Source organism: Electrophorus electricus, chromosome 13 (assembly GCF_013358815.1).
Source record: "Electrophorus electricus isolate fEleEle1 chromosome 13, fEleEle1.pri, whole genome shotgun sequence".
NCBI classification, from domain to species: Eukaryota; Metazoa; Chordata; class Actinopteri; order Gymnotiformes; family Gymnotidae; genus Electrophorus; species Electrophorus electricus.
In genome coordinates, this window is record NC_049547.1 from 1,845,340 (window position 1) to 1,867,208 (window position 21,869).

The 21,869-nt window shown below is 44.2% G+C and overlaps 5 protein-coding genes across 7 annotated transcripts in view; 2 read left to right on the forward strand and 3 right to left on the reverse strand.

The window, feature by feature from the left end:
• Positions 1 to 2,024: 2,024 nt before the first annotated feature.
• Positions 2,025 to 4,788, reverse strand: LOC113567541 (probable G-protein coupled receptor 132). The gene is made up of 2 exons (XM_026995579.2): positions 4,731 to 4,788; positions 2,025 to 4,201 (listed from the first exon to the last, which is right to left on the reverse strand). Exon 2 carries the CDS (start codon positions 4,194 to 4,196, stop codon positions 3,195 to 3,197), a length of 1,002 nt encoding a protein of 333 aa, XP_026851380.2. The 5' UTR covers positions 4,197 to 4,201; positions 4,731 to 4,788; the 3' UTR covers positions 2,025 to 3,194.
• Positions 4,789 to 5,536: 748 nt separating this feature from the next.
• On the reverse strand, positions 5,537 to 8,956 carry zgc:66313 (AmyAc_bac_euk_AmyA and Aamy_C domain-containing protein). The gene is given in 13 exon segments (XM_035532885.1): positions 5,537 to 5,706; positions 5,709 to 5,784; positions 5,854 to 5,942; positions 5,944 to 5,964; positions 7,373 to 7,465; positions 7,572 to 7,677; positions 7,772 to 7,907; positions 8,021 to 8,234; positions 8,323 to 8,402; positions 8,405 to 8,476; positions 8,479 to 8,506; positions 8,681 to 8,790; positions 8,878 to 8,956. Coding segments are annotated over 13 exon segments (1,170 nt in total). The 3' UTR covers positions 5,537 to 5,640.
• A 1,434-nt stretch (positions 8,957 to 10,390) lies between these two features.
• On the forward strand, positions 10,391 to 14,789 carry ahsa1b (AHA1, activator of heat shock protein ATPase homolog 1b). Its single transcript, XM_026995589.2, has 9 exons — positions 10,391 to 10,593; positions 11,358 to 11,548; positions 12,165 to 12,247; positions 12,364 to 12,481; positions 12,930 to 13,018; positions 13,479 to 13,604; positions 13,768 to 13,869; positions 14,024 to 14,075; positions 14,171 to 14,789. The coding sequence occupies exons 1-9, from the start codon at positions 10,514 to 10,516 to the stop codon at positions 14,341 to 14,343; spliced, it is 1,014 nt and encodes a 337-aa protein (XP_026851390.2). The 5' UTR covers positions 10,391 to 10,513; the 3' UTR covers positions 14,344 to 14,789.
• A 69-nt stretch (positions 14,790 to 14,858) lies between these two features.
• On the reverse strand, positions 14,859 to 17,454 carry LOC113567546 (dr1-associated corepressor). Of its 3 annotated transcripts, XM_026995592.2 has the most exons (7): positions 17,339 to 17,454; positions 17,175 to 17,247; positions 16,973 to 17,066; positions 16,717 to 16,833; positions 16,373 to 16,472; positions 16,106 to 16,165; positions 14,859 to 15,922 (listed from the first exon to the last, which is right to left on the reverse strand). In XM_026995592.2, the coding sequence occupies exons 1-6, from the start codon at positions 17,378 to 17,380 to the stop codon at positions 16,121 to 16,123; spliced, it is 471 nt and encodes a 156-aa protein (XP_026851393.1). In that variant the 5' UTR covers positions 17,381 to 17,454; the 3' UTR covers positions 14,859 to 15,922; positions 16,106 to 16,120. The 3 variants fall into 3 exon arrangements, with proteins under 3 accessions (XP_026851393.1, XP_026851392.1, XP_026851391.1); XM_026995591.2 differs by having other exon boundaries at positions 14,859 to 16,165; XM_026995590.2 differs by having other exon boundaries at positions 14,859 to 16,472.
• Positions 17,455 to 19,875: 2,421 nt separating this feature from the next.
• The window catches only part of jmjd1ca (jumonji domain containing 1Ca), a 67,760-nt gene continuing 65,766 nt past the window's right edge, over positions 19,876 to 21,869 (forward strand). The window contains exon 1 of the mRNA XM_035532682.1: positions 19,876 to 20,274. Coding sequence (XP_035388575.1) covers positions 20,119 to 20,274 — 156 coding nt within the window. The 5' untranslated portion in view covers positions 19,876 to 20,118. The remainder of the gene's footprint in view (positions 20,275 to 21,869) is intronic.

The window sequence follows — 21,869 nt, forward strand, 5'->3', positions numbered from 1 at the left end:
ATCCTGCATTCCTAGCAATGACCCCACACATGCCAGGCAAGAAACCAAAAGGAGGAAATGGCCATGTCTCAGTCGGCCATTCTGAAATCCACTCAGCTTCCCGAAAAGACCAACAACAGCAGCACGTGCAGGAACATGGCTCTGTTGCAGACCTGGCACAGCATCGACGGGACAGGATCAGCCTGTCGTGATGCCTATGAACATCAGGTTTCAGTCAGACATGAACTGCGATGGATTTTAAAACCATGTATTTCATTTTATGATATTGTAAGACTTTGTAAGACATTGTAAGATGTTCATTTGGTTGGCCAAAACTGTAGGGAAACATTTTTTGGTGTTTACATGGCACAACAAATCTTGACGTTTGATCAACTTAAATTTTACATTCCGCACACGCGTGCACACACACACACACACACACACACACACACACACACACACACACACACACTTCGTCATAGACATGTTGCTAGAATGACATGCTTTAGGTGACCTACTTTGAGAGCAGGGGATATTCACTGATCACGAACAGATTCACATGTCCAACGGCTCTAACAACTTCAAGCTCTTCAAGATAGTCTGCGTATTTTGCTGTTGTTGCTCTGTGTGCAGTTTCTGATTCTACAGCCGTTAGATCAGAAAAGTCATTTGTTAAAAGGATGTGTAGAAGTGGCAGGAAAAAAGCGCACAGACAAACAACTGACTTTGTCTTTCCTGTTCACCTAGCCTGCGTACCTTCTCACACACAAACAGGAATAGATCAATCAGACCTTCAACCTGTGAGTGAGCTCTTCTCTCAGACAAAACAGCTGCAGAGAGATATCTATTTGCTCTGTCCCAAAATGTTTCACATGCACATCATCATTTAGTTTTAGTTAACAGTTCCTCTAACACTGTGATCGTGTAGAACTATGAAATGTCTTTCCTCTGAAAACACTGAAGAATGTCCAGTTAATTCACGGGAGGTGTCTGACGGTAGCAACCTGCCTGAAATGGTGCACTTCTTAAATAGAGTGAGAAGTTGTTTTTTAAATAATACTTCACACTGCTCTTAAGAAAAACATTCAACTTAAAACAATCACAAAAAATACATAATTCTTCCACATTTAATAATCAGAAGTTTTCATAAACACATAACTATTGTAAATGTAACTATTAAAGCAATGTACAACAAAACTGAAAATATTCCCTGAATTCTGGATTCCTCAGTCTATTTCATTATTATTAAGAGGTGTCTAAATGCAACCTGTAGGGAATCTTCCCACATGTCTTCCAAACTTCCAAACTCCTCTGTGCTCAAGACGCTCAGACACACTGCTTGGTTGTGCTCAGAATGTTCTGTCCAGGTTCTGCCATACAGACTGAGGTTTTGAAGCCGGCCAGATCAGATGTTAGCATGACTGGTTCTTCCCTTTCATTCTTCATCATCTTTCCTTTCACTGTTCTTTCGTTCAGGCCATGAAGGAGCAACACATGTTGTAACAGGCTAAAACTGTCCACAGAAATGCATCACATAACACAGTGTCATTATTGACCAGTTTATGAAGTTTTTGAAGCACAGACTATCTATCAAGGACCTAGACACCCCAGCCCTGGGCTCAGCGTCACAGGATCTGGACACACGTGGACTTCAGCTCCATAAGGTTCCCCTGTCCCAGCTGTCCGTCCCAGATCCCACCTGCCCATAGACCACCTGCGCGTGGATCAGGTGCGACTAGGAAAACATGCATCAGACACCCAAACTCTCGATACTGGGTCCTCTCACCCCTTCTGTCCAGTCTATACACTGTACCAATGATTGTCTCTCTAAAGAACAGCCTGTGAAAATGTTCGATTTTGCAGACGACTTCACTGTATTTGGCTTCAGAGCTAACGTTGAGGAGTCTGGAAGGAAGGACGTCTACCAGCTGGTGTCATGTCGCAGCCACGTCCATGTTCTGTTGAACACCCAGAAGACTGTAGAGATGGTGGTAGACTTCAAACAAAAGCTCTCCACAACCCACCCCACCCCACCCCACCCTCACCGTCACCCTCGGCAGCTCTGTGGTCTCCACCGTGGAGTCGCTCGGGTTCCTGCGCACCACCATAACCGCGGACTTGAAACGGGACACGGTGAAACCCGGTCTCCGCTGAGAAAAGAGCGCTTCTTTTTGAAGAAATTCGTCTTTCTGAAGAACCTGCCGCAGATCCAGATAACCCAGCAAGCCAAACTCCAGCGCACAACCAGCACAGCGGAGAGAACCGTTGGAGGTATCCTTCCAGTTCTCCGGCACATCCACAACAGCACGTCCATGAAGGTCAGAGCTGACCTCTCTCACTGTGGACGTTACCTCTTCCAGCCACTTGTCTCTGGTCGAAGAATCAGAGCCATGACCAGACATGCCAACAGCTGTAGCACTGCAGTTAGCACTCCAAACTGGACCTCCCAAACGTCCAGCACTGTAGCCTGTGCTGTGGCTATAACGCATCGCTGCACTACAAAACTTGGTCATTTATTGATTTATATCTATTGTGCTATATTTTCTATTTATATTTAGTCATTATCAGCAAAACAGATTCCTTGTAAGTGTAATATACCAGACAAAAATAAACTGATTCTGATTCTGAAGAACCAGGTTTCAAGCAGCTGTTCTCAGACCTTTGCTTTTGTTAAACAGTGGTCTTCAAATCTTATACTCTCTCCAGCTTACATGGAAATCCAAAATATAGATACAGTAGACTCCCACCGCGAATGTGTCTGAGAGCACAGCTACACAAAGCTCTCCACTTGCAGGAGTTTCCAAAAACCTCTAACCACTTCCTCTTAAGTTCTTGAGAATACATTCACATCTAAAAAACAAGTAAAAGAGTGAATTTGGGTTGCATTAGTCATTCGGGTCAAATTTAGGTCTCCTCTTTTATACGGAAGTGAAATCATTCGCGTAAAGTATCATTTGCGTAAAGAGATAAATGTTCTTACAATAAAAATTCAGGTCATCAAATACTGTATTTGTGGCCTAAGCAGTGAACAACAAGAGATGGATGTGCCAAGGTAGCAGATACAGCTTTACAAACTGAAGAAAAGGCCAGGAAATGGTTAACCAAAATAAAGTGTAAATCAAGATTGAATAAGTTTTTTGTAACTTGACTGACGATGATTATCTGCCACTTCCTGTCAACCATGAGACTGTGTGAGCTCACACTCCAGCCGAGTGTCAGTGGCTGTGGTTCCTGGGCTCCTGTGCACTGTCTGACAGGCGAAACTTGAAGAAACTGCTACTTCGAAGGCTACTCATATTTCTGAGGATCTCTCTGCGTATGTTGTCGCTCGCCAGCACATAGAGAATGGGGTTCATGGCGCTGTTGATGGTGGAGAGGCCCAGGGAGATGGTGTAAGGCGTGTAGAGTGCCCGCTCAAAGTTGCAGTTGTACTCGGAGATGTGGAAGCTGATGGCCCGCAGGAGAAGGATGGCGTGGTAGGGGGTGAAGCAGATAAGGAAGAGCAGGATGACTGCCAGAGCGAGGCAGCGCACTCTGGCCTTCTGCTCATGCCTCAGGCCCTCGCTGGCATGCACCTTGGCGAGGACGGCATGGTTGGTGGCCAGCAGGACGCACAGTGGGGCGACGAAGCCGACGAAGAAGCGCGCGTAGTTGAAGCCCGTCACGGTCAACGTGTTCTGGCCAGGCTCGAAGCAACGCTTCTCCAAGCCCTCTGTCTCCCCCTCTGTCATGGTGAACACCGGTGTGTGTCCTAACGCCACCACCACCACGATCACCATGGTAACCATCGTGGCGCCCTTTCTCCGCCTCAGGCCCCGGGACTCCACTGCATACACCACCGCTACGTAACGGTCCACTGACACGCAGCACAGGAGAAAGATGCTGACATACATGTTGTTGAAGAAGACGTAGCCAGTGACTTTACAGGCCAGAGAGCCTAGGTGCCAACGATGCCCGCTGTTTATGTAGACAATCCACATGGGCAGAGTGCACAAATACATCAGGTCACACACGGACAAGCTCAGCAGGTAGATTCCCAGCACGTTCTTGCGACAGACCTGAAGGTAAGTGAAGTAGATGGTGGCCAGGTTGGTAGGAATCCCCACGATGAGTACAACGCTGTAGAGAACCATGAGAGGAAGTTGGCCCTTCTCATATGGAAGGGTACAATTCCTTGTTGTATCTGGCAAGCTGAAGGATCCATTATTCGTGCCCATGGTCACTAAACATGAAGGTTCATAAAGATTTAGTCAAAAACTAAATCAATTAAAATTTTTAAATGTAATACAAAGTTCCTCTTCAAATGTTATTTTGTCCTCAAAATATTTTTAAGAGAAAGGGAAAAAAAAACATAACTCTTGATATGCACATGAAAAATGTTTCTAGTATATATACTTTAAAAAGTCTTTTGGGTATTGATATAGCTCCTTAAACAGAAAATAAATGACATTTCATGAAGTGATTGCAATTAAAACCTCTATATACATGTATAAAATATTAAAATGGTGTCATCAAAATCACAATAATGGCTATGTGACTGTTGTCAAGTCCTTATGTTACTCAACACTTAAGTATTAGGAAATGGAAAACCATTCTGGTATTCCCGTCATCGTTATGATTTTATGAAATTATTGTTTTTATTTAGCTTGGAAGGGTAAATATGTTTTTTTTCTCTTATTAATATTATTGTTCAGTACAGGAACTTCGATATGTAAGTAACCTTTTGGTTTAAGATAAAATGCAATACTTACATCGATAAACCACATGCAGCTATATAACATCCACGTGCTGAGCTTTAGTGGCTGTCTGTTCATATCTGCCAAAGCAGGAAATTCACTGTTATTTTCAGTCAGTGTTAACAACTGGCTTCCTCTAACCGAAAAGATTACATACGAAAACATCAAAGAGGCCTAGTGTTCCACATTCTCACTTTTGAAACTAGACTAAACTTGAAACTAAACTAATCACAGTAATCAACTAAAAAGCCCATCTACATACAGGTTGATGGTGCACAAAGTAATACAGGTCACCTCAGCAGCAATACAACACCGTTACTGTACAAAAAAAACCTTTAATGGTGAATTCAGCATTCAGTGTTATACACGAAACACTGCCCCAAATGCTAATGTAAAAAGTACTGAGGGCAGTGTAGGATAATGGTACACACAGAGAGTCTGCTTACTTCATTAAATCTAAAGTGAAATTAATAAGTTGTGTGTTCTGAATGTTTCTGATTTAATTTCAGCTTGTCTTACAGAGAAGAGAGAAAGAGAGAGAAAGACAAAATACTATTAAAGGCTCTATAACTTTCAGTCAAGTTAAAGAACTTCTGCAGTGCCAGAGTTTGAGCTCTGCTGCTTTAAGAGTTGCAACAGTAGATTTAGTACAGTTTAGAGTCGGTGTGAATAGCAGTGAAGGGGTCCTCATCTGTGCCGCTGATGTGGAAGTGGGCTCGCCCACCCGTGGTCATGCTCAGGCCCTGTGAAGCTTATACCCAGATATGATGTCACAGTACGTGCCAATGGGAAGGTTAGAGGGTTTGCTCCGGAACCTGGTACAGAGAAACGGGTGGGGAAACATGCGGTATAAATGAAATCAAGCCGACGGATTCGTATCTGACGTTTCGGCTCTGATGTTTTGTTTGGCATGCCGTTAAGGCTGTTAAGGCCATGCTCCCCAGTCATTGTTGTTGAAGACAATGAACCCCTGACTGCCACGACCAAAGGCGAGATCTGATTATTACTGTTCTGTAACCAGTTGGTGAAAGGCTTTCCGTTGAGTACATGTCCAAATATCACCATATTCCTGAACAATGAGAACGGAGCATCACTTTGGAACACTGACACTCGGTTGGGCGTAGGATACCAGTCTAACTGCAGACGTCATGACGCACCCTGCCGTTCCCACGTGGTGTCCGGGTTAATGGCCACAGGCTTGGTTGATCCATTGCTATGGCTCGGAGGGGCCCATACGGTCATGCAAATCCTATAAATGTAAAGAACTGAAAAAAGGATTAACAGTCAATAGCTTTAACATAAGTAATAGTTTCAAGTTTCAAGTTTGGTTTATTTGTCACATACATAGTCATACACAATATAACTCGCAGTGAAATGGTTTGAGTGCTCTGTCCAAACTGAGGGAAAAAACAGGGGTGTATAGGGAAATATATATCTATATATATACAAAATATATTAACAATGTATGTACAATATATGTATAATATGTTTATATACACAATGTACAATGTATATATGGATATGTATAAATGTATGTACACAATGTACAGTTCCAGCTTACAATTGAATATTTACATGGTGGTGGTGGTCCCCACAGTTTATCAGTTTCCTTGATTCAGGGCCCAAATGGCCTGTGGGAAGAAGTTCCTCTTCAGTCTCTCTGTCTTGGTCATCAGGGAGCGAAAGCGCTTCCCTGACCTCAACAGAGAGAAGAGCCTATTGTTGGGATGGGTGGGGTCCTTCACAATCCTCCTGGCCTTGGTCTAGCACCACTTGTAATAGATGCTCTGCAGGTCAGGAAGTTCCGTATGAGTGATGCACTCTGCTGAACGCACCACCCTTTGGAGTGCTTGTCTGTCCTGCTTGGTGCTGTTCCCAAACCAGACTGTGATGTTCCCTGTGAAGATGCTCTCGATAGTGCAGGTGTAGAAGTTTCGCAGTACCTTGGAGGGCAGTCTGAAGTCTCTTAGGCGTCTGAGGTGGTAAAGACGCTGACGAGCCTTCTTTGCCAGCTCCTTTCTCTTACTGACGTTTAGGAGGAGATTATTTTCCTGGCACCAGTTTTCCAGGTGTTTAATCTCCTCCAGGTAGGCCCTCTCATCGTTGCCCGAGATCAGGCCCATGACGACGGTATCGTCAGCAAACTTGACAATGATGGTGGAGCTGGAAGTGGCTGTGCAGTCGTAGGTGTACAGTGAGTAGAGCAGAAGGCTTAGGACACAACCCTGAGGAGCTCCAGTGCTGAGGTTGAGGGTGGATGAGACACAGTTGCCCACCCATACTGATTGTGGTCTGTCTGTTAGGAAGTTGGAGATCCAGTCGCACAGGGATGTATTTATTGCTGAACATTTCTGGTTGTAATCTGTGTTGTCCTACATAGACCCAAGAGATAAATAACATGCTCCATTTCCAAGTGAAGAAAGTGGATACTAACTAACTAACTAAATATATATATATATATATATATATATATATATATATATATATATATATATATATATATATATATATATATATAATTTTCCATATAAAATCTCTAAAAATACCACTCAAAATAAAATGATTTTGAGGCAATAAAGACTATGCTGTCCTATGCTGTCTGCAGTCCAATGTGCTTTTAGAGTTGTGTCCTTTTGAGATCTTACATACATGCTTACCTTTTCATTCTTAAAACGCCAATGCCAGCGGTAGCTGGACATCACTCTGGTCAAACCATACGGATGCGCAAGCACGAGGCCCGTAGCCATCTTCTAAAGCTTGTGGAGAACACCAAGTGTCCCAGTTACACCCAGCTGGTTCTGCTGGATAGAAAAGGGCATGTGACAGTAAAGGACAAGCAGGGATGAGCGGTGGTACCTGGCATGCTCCCCACCACCGGCTCCCCAGCACCATGGCACCATGGTTGTCCACGAACACCAAAGCCTTAACAGTAGGCATAAGGGCCCAGCCCTCTTCCCAGCTCCTGAGAACGAGCAGAAATAAGCTCTCAGCCACATCGCTTAACCACAGATCAAACAGCCAGCTGTGCTCAGAATCAAGAAGCGTGCGTAACATACTTCAGATAGCTTAGCTTCTCCTTATCCCATCTGCACACAACGATGCCCAGTTTGGCACTGGATTTGAACTCTGTCACGCTCCCAAGACCAAAGTACTTACTTACTTGGACGGGTTCCCCACCTAAGTCAATAAGAACTCACACATATTCTCAACACTCACATTGCTGCATGCATGTTGGCATCAGGTCTCTGAAACTAATGCCACAATGCTAAATTGTGACAGCTGCCTGGGACCTGGAAATGAAGGACCTGGAAACAGATGGGACCATTTGCTGCTGAGGTTGTGCAGTTTGTCAGAAACCGCCTGTAGGTCGCCAGACCACATGTGCCTGCTGGCATCCAGTCTGAATGCAGCCAGTCCCATATCGATCAGCTTGTTCAGGTATTCGGCCACTTTTCCTCTCATGTGATCCTTCTCCAGGACAAGGTCCAGAAGACCAACCAACCTGCAATCCCTGATCTGTTTGAAATGAATGTACAATCAAACCCCCCCCCCCCCCCCCCCCCCCCAAAAAAAGAAAAGAAATTGTGTTCTTTGTCAGATATAACTGAAAAATATCTTGGTACTTTTCAATTTCGTCATTGCTGGATTTACATTTTTCATCGCTGAAGTCTCAATATGAGTAGGGCAGAAGTCTTTCTGGTCAGCATTAAAGTAGGTGCCACAGCTGGAGTGATTGTCTTCTCCACCACCTGCTCCACATGATTAATGACCGCATCCACATAGATGTTTATCTAGCAACGTAACACCACAGAAGCCAAGACTGTCCTTCTCATACGAACATACCGACAAGAATGGATAGTAATGATAGCCATGTAACATAATACGGCATACCACATCAAAAATAAGTTGTTGGTTTGCTGCCTCATTTTCGGCTTGTAATGTGTAAAGGCACTGCATAGTTTTACCCCAGTGCTGCTGCAGCGTTTAATCACAGCCATCAGCTCCTCCTCAGTTCCTGATCTTGAGCAAAGCTTGTAGCTAACTGGCTGGTATCTCTGCCACCACAATGCTCTCGCTCGGACCAGAGGTTTACGTAGAATTCAACTATCCATTAGCATATGCAAATGAAGCCATCTAGTTGCATCACTACAGAGTCGTGTACAAGTACGACACATGTTATACAAGTATGACTGCAGGTCATGACCCGAAGGCTGTGACCCATGGAGATTTACCAGACCCATGCTTTCACTTTCATCTCCAGGAATTGTATTATATACCGAATGGAACCCATGTGATCATGGGAAGGAAAGCTTTAATCTGCACCATCCAGTCTCCCTCACTAATCGTAATTTCATCTGCTCACAAGATTCCACTTTTGAGGCTTTGGGTACTTTTTATAAAAATGTAACACTGATCTTTCTGTTTTTGATGCTTACCAGTGATTTGTAACTCATAATGAACTTGTATAGTCTTAGACTATAGTTCTGAGACATACTGGAAATTATTTAGGATGTTTTTTTTTTCTTCCATGATTGAGAATATTCTTTTCTTACCTACTATTGTGGTCCTTGCTTGCCCACTAAAAGACAAAAAGTATAGTTAAAAAAATTAAATGAGAAAAAATGTTAAACCCATAAACAAAAATAAATCCAGAGACAACCAAAAACAAAACAAAGAAGACATTTTACTGCAGTTCTCCAGATAACTATATGTCAGCAGCTTTGACCATTACTTGAATAATTACTCCATTAAACTAACTATAATTTGTAACTTTTATGTGGCTTAAGGAAACTCTGCCCACCTGCGTGAATCACTGACAATAATTTATAGCCGTACGCGTGCGCTACATGTATTCGAGCCAAGAACCTTGCCAACAAACCATATATTGGAGATTCATTTCCACCTAGTGTTGGGGTCGTTAGTCTGCTGAAAACCAGTCTATGCTGTATTTGCTTACTCTCAATTAAACCGTGGAATTACTGATCAACTCAACTAACTACCCATAATGGTTTTAGTCTATTATGATTATTTGCCTGCTTTACTGTTGCATTCCTTTATGTTACCAAATAAACATGTTTCATTCGGAGTTAGGTGTGATTTTAACTGAAACCCAACATGTCGAATTCTGGCCAATGTAAAATAAAATGTACGCCACTTATGCATACGTCCGGAAAATAGGCATGTAATCAGAAGAGAACTAAAAGAAAATAACTATTTCTTCGTCAATAAATCGGCAATTGATGTTTCGGAAACGTAGGTTTGTCGATTCTTCTTGTCATCAACCAAACCGCTTCCATAAATCAAACCATCTAGTCCTGCAAGGTAAGCACTTTAAGCGGCTTAAGGGAGCACTTTTCGTAGCTATTATAAAATATATCACAGTACAACACTTAGGTAAAGGTCAGATTTCTTGACAAAGCTGAAACCTCAACAATTACCATATGTTTCCAGAAGTTTCTTTCAGTTTGCTGAATTAAAAATAATAAAGAAAAAACAGGAACCGTAATAAACATGTTGAACTATGTTGAACTAACTCACTGTAAAGCGAGAAGACAAGGATGTAAATGTAAATGTAATTTAAATGTAAATGTAAGACAATGAATTAAAAATACACGGAACGGTCTGCGCGTAGCCGGGTGTGACCGCGGACGCGTTTCAGTGAGACGCGCTTCCGTTTCCAGTAATTTCTACGGGCAGCAAAAGCGGAGGTCCGCGCGAGGAGTGTTCCAGAAATCGCGTGAAGCACACGGTCAGCCGCCGCACGCGCCTCACATTTAAGCCGGTAATACCGAACAAACATGGCGAAGTGGGGAGAAGGCGACCCTCGATGGATTGTAGAAGAGCGGGCGGACGCGACAAACGTCAACAACTGGCACTGGTGAGGCAGAGAAGAGACGTTGGCCATCTTAAAGACGCGGCTACCGCGAGTTAGAGCTAATGCTAACAGTTAACGCTAGCTAGCCTTGGCAACCGTGTTCTCCGAAGTGCCAGTCGCCTCACCTCTGCTGGCACTAACGTCTATCCGGGAGCGCAGCCCCTCAGACATCGAGCGTATTTAACGACATATTTAACGAGTGATTCCTGAAGGCTGCTGTGTCCGTCTGGGCTGCGGTCTGGGACTTTATCGCAGTTACTCAGCCAGGCAGCGTCGCGGTGAATAGCCGGCTGACCCAGCCTCGCTAAGAGCTGTTATCTGGCCACTATTCACATTTTTGATGGACGTCTGGGTTTATTTTAGACCCGGACAGTGTATTTTAACTAACTATCTAGATTGTAGTGGTTAAACTGTAAATTCAACGTAAGCTGTGTTCTGTGGCATTGTGGCACGTTATCTAAATACGATGCCGGTTGGGACGGTATGCTCGTTGTGGGGACATTAGCACTCGAGTCGTCGATGGTTGTTTTACGTTGGGAATTGGACTGTCATAACAGAATGATGGAGCCCAACTGGCTATATTTCTCACTTATGTTTTCCTTTATTTATGACAGACTTGTTATAGTCTTTGTGCCATTGTGCTATGAATGTGGCAAGTACTGATACTAAAACCAGCTGCACTTCAGTGTCGAAGTTGACGCAATCAATCCCGTCCGTACATGTGCTTTGTTTTTGTAACCCCAAGCGTCTCTGTTTTTCTTGGCCAGGACGGAGAGGGACGCCACAAACTGGTCCTCGGAGAAGTTGAAAGAGCTCCTGGTGGGGCTGTGCGTGGAGAACGATGAGGGCAAGTGTGAGATCACGGAGGTCAGCAAGCTGGAAGGCGAGGCATCCATCAACAACCGCAAAGGAAAGCTCATCTTCTTCTACGAGTGGAATCTGAAGGCCAAGTGGAAAGGTGCGAGAAAGAAACCAGGGTTGGGCGGCGCGAAAAAGCAGGCGCGCGCCGATCACGGCCCTCGCGGCGGTTTTAGGCCGGGGGCATTCAGCTGTCCTTAACGTCTACATGTCTGGCCGTAACGTTTGGTTGAAGCTGTAAGCCTCGCTTAACTAGATGAGGTGTGCTGGACTGTGGGGTTGCAGTGCTTCACGTCCAGAGTTGAGCACCTTGGGTATTATGATGTTAGTGGGTTGCGCAAATCAGTGATGGTTGGCTATGTGTCGAGAACCGCTTGGTATTTTTAGATGTGCGCTCTACTATGTACATGCGTGGTATTTTTGGCAGTAGATGGTGCTACTGGGGGAAAACAACAGAGCTACTATGTCACATAGGTGCTTCTCATCAGTGACAGTGTCCTTGTTATAAAGATGCCCTGTAATTTTATTTTTTAAAATCTTTGTGTTCAGTGTTTCCTCAAATGTTAAGACGTGGTGGTGGTAAACCTGGCTATGAAAACTAATTCTGAATACAGTTAGGTTCTTTAGTGTCATTTTCAGTCTCCTGAAACATTGAGGCATTATTCATACTTACGAGCCAATTGTATCGAAATGTCGTATTTGTTCTTTATCTATAGGGACGTCAAAATCGGGGATAAAGTACAAAGGAAATGTTGAAGTTCCAAACCTTTCAGATGAAAATGATATGGACGATCTTGATGTAAGTTATTGTTGAGCCCCAGAGAATCCATTAGGTCTTGTCCAGTCTTAGGGATTTTCCCTAATGTGATCCCACCTTTTGAATGACTGTGTTGTTCTTCCGGGGGCGGGGCACAGATCTCTGTGAGCCTTTGCAAAGATGAGCCGGAAACGTCACTCTTTGAGTTGATGCGTAAGGACGGTGCAGATAAAGTCCGAGCAGCGCTAGATAGCTACGTGGGGCTTCTCAAAACAGGTGGGTCCATTTCCCTCAAATACTTTCCTCGTGCATGTCCCACTACACTGGTTACAGGACTGTATGGAAACCGGCTAACGGGTCACAGCAATCGAAGGGATACAAGAAGTTTGTGTCTGAAAACTATCAGCATAAGACAAAGTAAGAGTGGAGTAGAGAAGCCAAACCAGTAGATGTCAATGTATGAATACATACTCTTTATGACTAGATCAGTGTTAACCAGGATGCTATAATCTAACTCTAAATCATCCGTGTAGCTCTTGGGGCAAGCCATAAAAAGCAGACGTATCACCTTGTGGCAAGTCCACGCAGCATATGGTATCAGCTGTGTGGCATTTCCTCTGACAGTCAAAACAAAGTATCCCGCTTAAATGCCATGAGCCTGCCAGTTCATTTTGTATGGTTTTGTGAAGATGTCTGTGTTTATGATCTCTCTGTTCTGCTGCAGAGTTCACACAGGGTATGATCTTACCTACAGCCAATGGTGTAACCAAGCAGCAGATGTCCCAGACAAAAGTCAAGACGGACAAGACTAAGGTGTGCATCTCTGCGGACATCTCTGCCACCACTCACTGGTCCTCTGAACCCTAAACAAATGAATACATATATTAGGAAAAAGACATAAATGAAAAGTGAAAGTGTGTGGATGTGCGTAGTTTGAGTAGAGGATGACTGTTCCATTTACATTTATGGCATTTAGCCAATGCTCTTATCCAGAGCAACTTACAAAAGTGCTTTGTCATTTACTCATAGAATACATCCTAGTACAGTAGGTTGGAGTCCAACATACCATTGAACTAGAATACTGTAAAAATACAGGGATCACTGCTGATGCCCAGAAGTACAAAAATACATAATCTTAATGATAAGTGCAATAAACAACAAGTGCCATGTAGATGGATGTGCGCAGTTTAAGAGTAAAGGGGTTTGTCTGACTGTGCCGTGTAGATGGATGTGCGTAGTTTTGAGTAAAGGGGTTTGTCTGACTGCCGTGTAGATTGGTGGCAGTAGCACAGCTCCTCCACCCAGCACAGGAGTAAAGATCCCCACCTGCAAGTTCTTGCTGAAGGAAACCTTCCTCACCTCGCCGGAGGAACTATACAGAGTCTTCCTCAAGCAGGAGGTCAGTCTCCTCCAATCCAGTTATACTTGGAAATATCATTTTCCTCTTTGTGTTTAAGGTTTGACTTGTGTGGGGGTTTTTTGGGGGGTTTTTTGGTCAATGATATAGTGGATTTCTGTTTAAAAAAAAATACACAGTTCTTGTGTATTTATATATTGTGTAGATGGTGCAGGCATTTACACACACTGCTGCCATGGTCGAACCCGAGAAGGGAGGAAAATTCCGCCTCTTTGATGGGAACGTGCTTGGAGAATTCCAGGAGCTGGTGAGATGTCTCATGATTCCCATTAGAAACCCGGTTCCTCGCCTGACAACGGCAAAAAGGACATATTCCCATATTTATATTGAGTAAATAATGGAGTGTAGGACTGAGGAGTCTTTGGTGTTTTGTTTTTGGTTTTTTTTGTTTTTTTCTACAGGTTCCTGAGGAAAAGATAGTCATGAGGTGGAGGTACAACACATGGCCAAGTGGTAAGAGCTAAATCCCTAAAATATTGAGCTCAACCTTATAAAGAACTTTGATTCTCCCTTCCATCTCTGACATGTGCCTTTGTGTGGGGTTGCAGAGCACTATGCGACCGTGACCCTGACCTTCACAGACAAGGGCAACGAGACGGAGCTGAGGGTGGAGTGCCGTGCCGTACCCGGGAGCGAGGAGGACCGCACGCGAGAGGGCTGGCAGAGGTACTACTGCCAGGCCATCAAACAGACATTCGGCTACGGCGCCCGACTCTGCTGAACTTCCCAAACAAACAGACACACTGCTGTTCTTGGCCCTGGTTTGTTTGTTTTTTTGTTTTTTTTTTTTTGTAATTTTTCCTCTATTTTGGGTCCACATGTCCAAATGAGAGAAGTGGAATGAATCTCCACGGAACATCAGACTTTTGCGTTGCTCCATCTTCTGTATCTGTTCTTTCTGGTTTTGGTTTTGTGGTCAAAAAAAATCCAAATATCTGGAAAGGAAGTGAATGGAGGGAGAATGTGATTTCTCTGGAGTGAAGGGAGGGAGAAAAGGAAATGAGGTTGAGTCACTTATTCACGTGTTCCCTGCATACGTGTGTAATGAATTGAAGACATTTATTGTAGCAAGGTAAGCTCTCCACATCATGCTCTGACAGCCTGGAGAGGTGCAGAGTTGAGGCCTGCCTTTGGACCGAGGGGGGGGGGTGTTTTTGTTTTTTTTAACATATATATATATATATATATATATATATATATATATATATATATATATATATATATATATATATATATATATATATAGGATATTGCTTTCGATGGCGTGGAAGACAAGCAGAATAAACAGACTCTGTGAAACCAATAAATTAAGTTTCTGATCATAAGCAAATGGGGGAAAATTTTAAGCAAGCTCTGCCTTCAATTCTCGAGATGTCAACATCATGATGCGGTGTGTTTTTATCATAATAAATGTCCTTGTTAATGCTACTTTTATTGTTTTAAAAGCATGCATCCTTGGCGAGCCTGTGCTCTGTGTTGGAGAGACTTCACTAAAGTCTGTGTCCAAAAGCCCCCCCCCCTGCCCGCATTGGCTTACAAGACAAAGGGATATATAGAGCCAGCCCTGAGGGGGGAGGGGGGAGGTTCTGGTTTTAAACAAGGACTCACTCCAGGTTTATAGAAATCTGACTTTATTTATTTTGACCTTGGCATCAGCTCCACGGTTTGTAAACATGAAATTTTCATTCACTTTCTTTAAATAAAATGACCCATGTGATCCTGTGACATTCTGCGCGCTGCCTTTGCAGTAGCTGCTGGTGGAGCAGGAGATTCTTCCTCAGTTTTGATGTAGTCATGGTGATGTGATCAGTTCATTTAAGGGCAGATAATTGTGCAACATCCACACTACTGTAAATATTAAAACAACATTTGTGGCACGCACCTAACATGTCTTAGAAACGAGTTTTGAGAGCTCTAAGAAACGTTACAGGTTAAACAACAATTATGAATCCAACAGAAAAATAGAACCAATATTCAGCAGTTCTCAACACAGGAAAAAACATCTCTCTCTTGTACAATAAACAAAGTCTTTTCACTACAAGCATTTAAAACTTACGAATGTCACTAACCTCAAGATGTGTTTTTCCATTAGTACTTTCTCAAAAAGCTACTGCTACACTTTCTGGTTTCATCGATCTACTCCAGGTTTGTTCGGGGGTGGCATTTTAATTATACCTCCAGAGCAAAAAACAATTCACAAATTAAAATGGGGGGAAATATTAAAAAGAAAAGGATTTGTTGTGTCTTCATAAGCATTGCTGCAGCGTTCAGCGAGCAGGACTGGAGGGCTACAGAGATGTCTACAGAAATAAAATAATAGTGCAACAGCCCACATTGGTTCTTCATGTGGCATACGTGGTGTAAAATCTCTCACTTAGAACACATTTATTTTCAGATGGAGCCTGCCCTATAACAAGTATGTGAGGCAGTGAAAGACTTGACATATAAGGAGAAGCAGTGACCGTTGAGAGGGCGAGACTCACCATTTCAGCCAGCTGCTACGAGGGTGACTCCGTCTCCATGCAGATGACGAGCTCAGACTCCTGATGAACAGTAATCACATCATTCCCAATGTGAGATCACCTTCTCCACTCACAGGTTAAATTCCGAATTAAAACCACTGTTATGTGGTAAGTGCCAATGGGGCAGTTACTGAATCCTTGCTATAGATCGCAAGGCCACAAGAGAACATCGCAGAACATGAGAGGAACGCAGCGCTTTGTGTCGAAGGTTATCAAAGTGCGTCCTACACTGGAGGAGTTGCTGTTCACTTCTGGCTGGTTTGTCCTCTTGGCCAGATCCTCCATGCCAGATGACTTGGTGTTGATGGACGTGCTGTGCCACTTTTTCCTGGAATGGAATTTCACAGAAGCAGCATCACAGTGTCTATGGTGTGCAACTGAATGAGTTTTCCAGAATTTCATGTCCTTTGTGTTTTCTGAGTGAGTTCTGTCAAATGTGTGTGTGAAGTGTCCTTGAGTAGGAGAAAGGCACTATATAAGTGTAAATAATAATAAAATGGTCCATACACTAGGCTCCATTAATACAGAAGAATGCCCCAGCCAGGGATCTGTGCTCCTGTGAGCTTGTGTACCTGTGCCTTGCACGCTTTCCTTTGGCCTTGCCCTCCTGTGGCGTTGACGTGCCATGGGTTCGTTCTGCAAGTTCCTTCAAGAAGTCAAACAGCTTCTCTGACTCGATGCACCGTTTCCTACAGAGACCAGTCGAGACTGAATATCGACACCCTTAATGAGGGCAGAGAGCGACAGATTCATCGCTTCTGAACATTCGTATGCAAAGGATGCGTGAAGGAAGGGTCTGAGAAATGGATTTTCTTTAAACCCACTCACATATGGTTAATGGACATGACCCTGCTGTTCGCTGACTGGGTGATTAAGCTGGTCTTGGTGAGAAATGACAACAAGAACATTTCCAAAGCTTTAGCTTATTTCAAAGTAACGGAGCACAACCGAGGTCACTGGTAGTTAACGCCTTCCTGTTACTGTTTAATCAACATTTCTCATCGTGGAGAAGAATAATTGTGAAGGATACATATGATAACAGGCACAGCTGTGGCCATGCGTCCGACCTCCGTGTCTTTCTGCATTATCTTCTTAATGCGGCCCTGCTTGAGAGGCGGACAGAGGTCGGACGTTCACGATGCGCAATTCAAAATAAAACCTCCAAATTATAAGGCAACGTGTTGTGTTACTCACAGGCGGGAAGCGAACGTTGTATTTTCTTTTCTGCCCAGGCATGTCGGTCCTTGAAATGCCCCTTGCCGGTCACATTTTGAGGACTTTGACAGCTTGGCGTTCGTGGCTCCATTTGTTTATCTTTCACAGGAAGTCCAGAACCGTGAGAAGATGAGCCGAAGCTCCGCCAGGTACCGCCTTGCGCTCACGTCAAACGCGTCAGGAACTATAACGCTTGCCTTTAACTAATAAACCTGGTTAGATTGTTTTATTAATGTCGTCTAGGTTATGAGGAGGATATGTTGTTCTATTACTTACCTGCAGGCGAAGAGGAAACTGCAACACGACTTCATATATAGGCCTATGTGAAAGATAGTAATATTAACTTTGCGACATCCATGGGTGCAGAAATAGCGTGTGTAGGTTCACACATCACCGCTAGATGGCAGACTAACAGCTACATCAAGCTCCAGAGAGCAGAGGCACAGACACGATGTAACCGGTTTATTATGGGGGTAACAGTGTTGCCGTAGTACTGGATGAAGCAGGTCTTGTAGGTAACATTCGTTATATTTTTATTGCGAATATGAAGCAGAAAACCGACAGAGAAAGCAAATGACACACGTGGAGTTGTAATGTATACGAGCTTCCACCTTCTACACGGAAAGAAACTTCATAAAATCGTTCAAAATACAGACCACCAGATGGCGCTATAACTTCATCTTATATTTAAAAAGGAAAGGATTACTTTGAAAATTATGCAGTTGTCAGACTATCAGAGGTATTGCAACACGTAGAAAGAAAAAAGGAAATGCCTGATAATTTGTGTATGATCATAAAATGTTTTCTTAAAATTCTACATCTCTCTATCTATCTATCTATCTATCTATCTATCTATCTATCTATCTATCTATCTATCTATCTATCTATCTATCTATCTGTCTGTCTGTCTGTCTATCTATCTATCTAAAAGAAAAATCTATTAGGGGTTTTAAGGTCTGAAAGAGACTTCATCTCCCCACACAGTTCGGTTCCAAATATCACAACAGAGCTGAAATATTGCACTACACGACCCCATTAATAATCACAGAAATAGTGCTGCTCGTGGGTTTGTGAATCACGTCTTGAAAATGTGAGACTCGGGTGCCAAGGTGTCCTTTAAAGGCTCTCAAAATAGACACAATTACTGTTAACCCCCTGATGATATGTTTGATTCGCAGCAGACTAATACTGCGATGTCTATCACCAGTCACCCGGCGGTCGGTGTTGGTGGTGAGTCAACGAGTCTCACATTTTCAAGACGTGATTCTCCAGCACTGACCGTGTGAGTACCAGACGGGGATGGCTGTGGACAACTTTAAAACACGACTGCTCTATCACCTTGACTTACGAAGACGTGCACTTTCTGCCTTCTCTCTCTCTCTCTCTCTCTCTCTCTCTCTCTCTCTCTCTCTCTCTCTCTCTCTCTCTCTCTCTCTCTCTCTCTCTCTCTCTCTGCGATATTATGCATTTCTAACGCAGATAAGATGCCGGCTCTGATGTTTAAGACGTGTTCTCGTGTTCTCAGTAGCCTTCTTCTCCTGGGAAAACATAAAGGAAGCGCGGCTGTGTCATCTAACGTCCAGAGATGCGGCTCAGCTCAGTTCGGTGCTCCGTTCGTAGGATGAACATGTGCCATTAGAAAACAGCTAAACCCAGTTTCATATGTCTACTCATTGTGAGACTGCGTCTTGACACACGTTCATGGCCATGTAACAGAAACAGCCTATGCGTACCCACCGTAGTCCACGTGTATAAACTGTGTGATTGTTTGTCTCTGTTTCTATATCATGTATTCAGAATGGTTACCTTGTGCAGTATGTGTGGAAACCCGAGCCAGGTTGTCTGACGGTGTGAGTGGTTATGATAAAGTGAAGCTTAATCTTAAACTGTTCAGCGATGATACAGTGAAGGGACTTAACCCTCGTCAGTGCCCGCCTCGAAGCTCTCACCTAGTTATATTTAGATCATCACTGTTTGAGCTTCTGTGTCTGTCAACACAGCAGAAAGCACAAACAACTTTTCTATGGAATATTTATTCCACTTTGTTTGTTCCTTGTACGATAACAGGCTGTATATTAGCAGACCTGATAACTGCAGTCAGGTAAGAGTTAATTGTGAAACGTTAGATCTGCCATGATCGAGTCCTTTAAATGACACAGCTGTAGATTTTCTTGTGTCTGCATCTTCACGCGTTAGGGCTGTCCTTTGGTCCAGGCACTACTTTTCTCCCGCCTATAGTACTGGAGTCAAGGAGACTCTCATTGCGCGTCAACTCCGTCTGGCGGACGGACAAAACTGCCCGCCGCTTGTCTGCTGGTCCTGCGTCCGTGCGCGTTAGGAAGGGCGGATGAATATCGTGCCCGCGCGCGCGTGTGTGTGTGTGTGTGTGTGTTCCAGTGAGTAAGTAAGACACACACGGGGGGAGAGAGAGAGAGAGAGAGAGAGAGAGAGAGAGAGAGAGAGAGAGAGACTGAGCAAGGCAGGGCGAGCAGCTGAGAGGCTGAGCGCGTGAGTTAGAGGGAGCCATAATGACTGTTACTACTCCCAGTGTAAATCAGTTTCACGGCGCGAGAGGACGCGTGCAGGGGATTTAAAACGCCCCGCTGTTCCGCCACAGACTATTTGATTATTGTTATTCGATTAGTCTGATTTTTGATTTTTTAAAATTATTATTATTATTTAAATATGACTATGCGGTAGTCCGCGCTCCCTGGAAGTTTCTTTTTCCGCGGATACCGTCTCGCACTTCTGCGGGGGCTATGGCGGTGGACGCGCGAGCGGAGCTGGTGGGCAAGCGCTTCCTCTGCGTGAGCGCCGGAGAGTCGCTCGAGCTCGGCGGGATCTCGCGCTGGAGCTGGCGCGCCGGGGTGGTTCGTGCCGTCGCGATCCGCGACGGCGACGGTCCCACCACGTCGGTGAGGCTTCTTCCGATCGGTGTCTTTCGCGTTTCATTCGTCAAAAGTTCGGGTCGCTTTGACTCTTAATTGTGACGGGACCCGCTGCAGCGTTCCGTCTGTCAGCAAGCTGGACCGTGTGTGGTCACCATCTGCAAAAGTTTGACGCGTGAACTCGGAGCTTGCGTTATTGTAGCGTTTGCATAGTCAACAAACGTTCAAGTCACTATTACTACAAGCAGAGAGGGCTGGGCGTGTTACTATGATAGTGAAAAAAACCAACTGTTTGCTTGCCTGTGCGTGTGTGTGTGTGGAGGTGGCCACAGCTCGCGGGATGACTGTACTGATCAGCTGTTTTGAGGCAGTTGACTGCACCGTTGCCGTAATGATGTCTCCTTGCGTTAAACAGCGAACTCAGACCGGCTGTCGGTGAAAGTGAGAACTCTGTATGAAAGTGGGTTTGCACTCGTGTATGTTGACACGCCACTGCCCTGAGGTGTACTGTAAGTGAACAGTGCTAATACACAGCTTTACGCTCCACTTGTGCTGTTTGTGGCATGTGTTTATAAGGCACAGATCGGTGTACTAAGACAATATAGACTTACCTGCAATTTTGGAACTTTACAGCACATACGCGCTCTGCCTACTATAGGAATCAAAGCTCTTATCTCAACCAGCAAACGAGGTGTGTGTGTGTGTGTGTGTGTGTGTATATATGTGTGTGTGTGAGTGTTGTGTGTGTGTGTATGTGTGTGTGTGTATGTGAGTGTGTGTATGTGTGTGAGTGTGTGTATGTGTGTGTGTATGTGTGTATATATATGTGTTTGTGTGTGTGTGTGTATGTGTGTGTGTGTGTGAGTGTGTGTGTGTATGTGTGTGTGTGTGTGTGTGTGAGTGTGTGTGTGTATGTGTATATATGTGTGAGTGTGTGTGTATGTGTGTGTGTGTGTGTGAGCGTGTGCATTTGTGTGTGGGGGGGGGGGGGCTGTAGAGAGACGCTAACCCATATTAATCATTTTCTGTGTGTAAATGGCACCACTATCTTCACTGATTTTTCCCGTAATGACATTTAAATATTCACCAGGAGTGTGTGTGTGTGTGTGTGTGTCTATGAATGTAGAGTGTAGGTACGTGTGTCCTTGTGTGTCTCGGTGCTTGTTGTCTGCTGTCTGGGGCTTCGTCATCTTAGTAAATGTTAAATGTTAAATGCTCCAGAAGTACCTGATAGTTCCCTTTTAATACCTTTTGGTGTGTAGCTGTGTGTCTGGGTAAAGTAGTGGATTTGAGTAGTAGTGGGTAAGGTAGTGTGTGTGTGTGTATGTGTGTGTGTGATTATGTTTGTACATGCTTGTTTGTCTTTAGGGACTTAGGCCTCTCACCATTGGATAGACACCGTCCCCGTGGCAACAATGGCTTAGCCGTGCGACTGACAGCTTTCCCTGGGTTACAACCACCTGCTGTGCTGAAGATCACACACACACACACACACACGCATGCACAGACACGCAGACACTTACACCCAAAGGCACAGACACACATTTGCATGCACACACACATCTGCATACATACATATACACACCCACACACACACACACACACACACGCACACTCCCACA

Excerpts from the sequence above, each read along its gene's own strand:
- LOC113567541 (XM_026995579.2), bottom strand. The coding sequence starts at position 4,196 with ATGGGCACGAATAATGGATCCTTCAGCTTGCCAGATACAACAAGGAAT.
- LOC113567546 (XM_026995590.2), bottom strand. The coding sequence starts at position 17,380 with ATGCCTGGGCAGAAAAGAAAATACAACGTTCGCTTCCCGCCT. Across the intron at positions 16,834-16,972 it reads GTCATGTCCATTAACCATAT|GAAACGGTGCATCGAGTCAG; the intron begins GTGAGTGGGTTT and ends TGGTCTCTGTAG. Across the intron at positions 16,473-16,716 it reads GGAAAGCGTGCAAGGCACAG|GAAAAAGTGGCACAGCACGT; the intron begins GTACACAAGCTC and ends ATTCCATTCCAG.
- ahsa1b (XM_026995589.2), top strand. The coding sequence starts at position 10,514 with ATGGCGAAGTGGGGAGAAGGCGACCCTCGATGGATTGTAGAAGAGCGG. Across the intron at positions 13,019-13,478 it reads TCAAGACGGACAAGACTAAG|ATTGGTGGCAGTAGCACAGC; the intron begins GTGTGCATCTCT and ends ACTGCCGTGTAG. Across the intron at positions 13,870-14,023 it reads TTGGAGAATTCCAGGAGCTG|GTTCCTGAGGAAAAGATAGT; the intron begins GTGAGATGTCTC and ends TTTTTTCTACAG.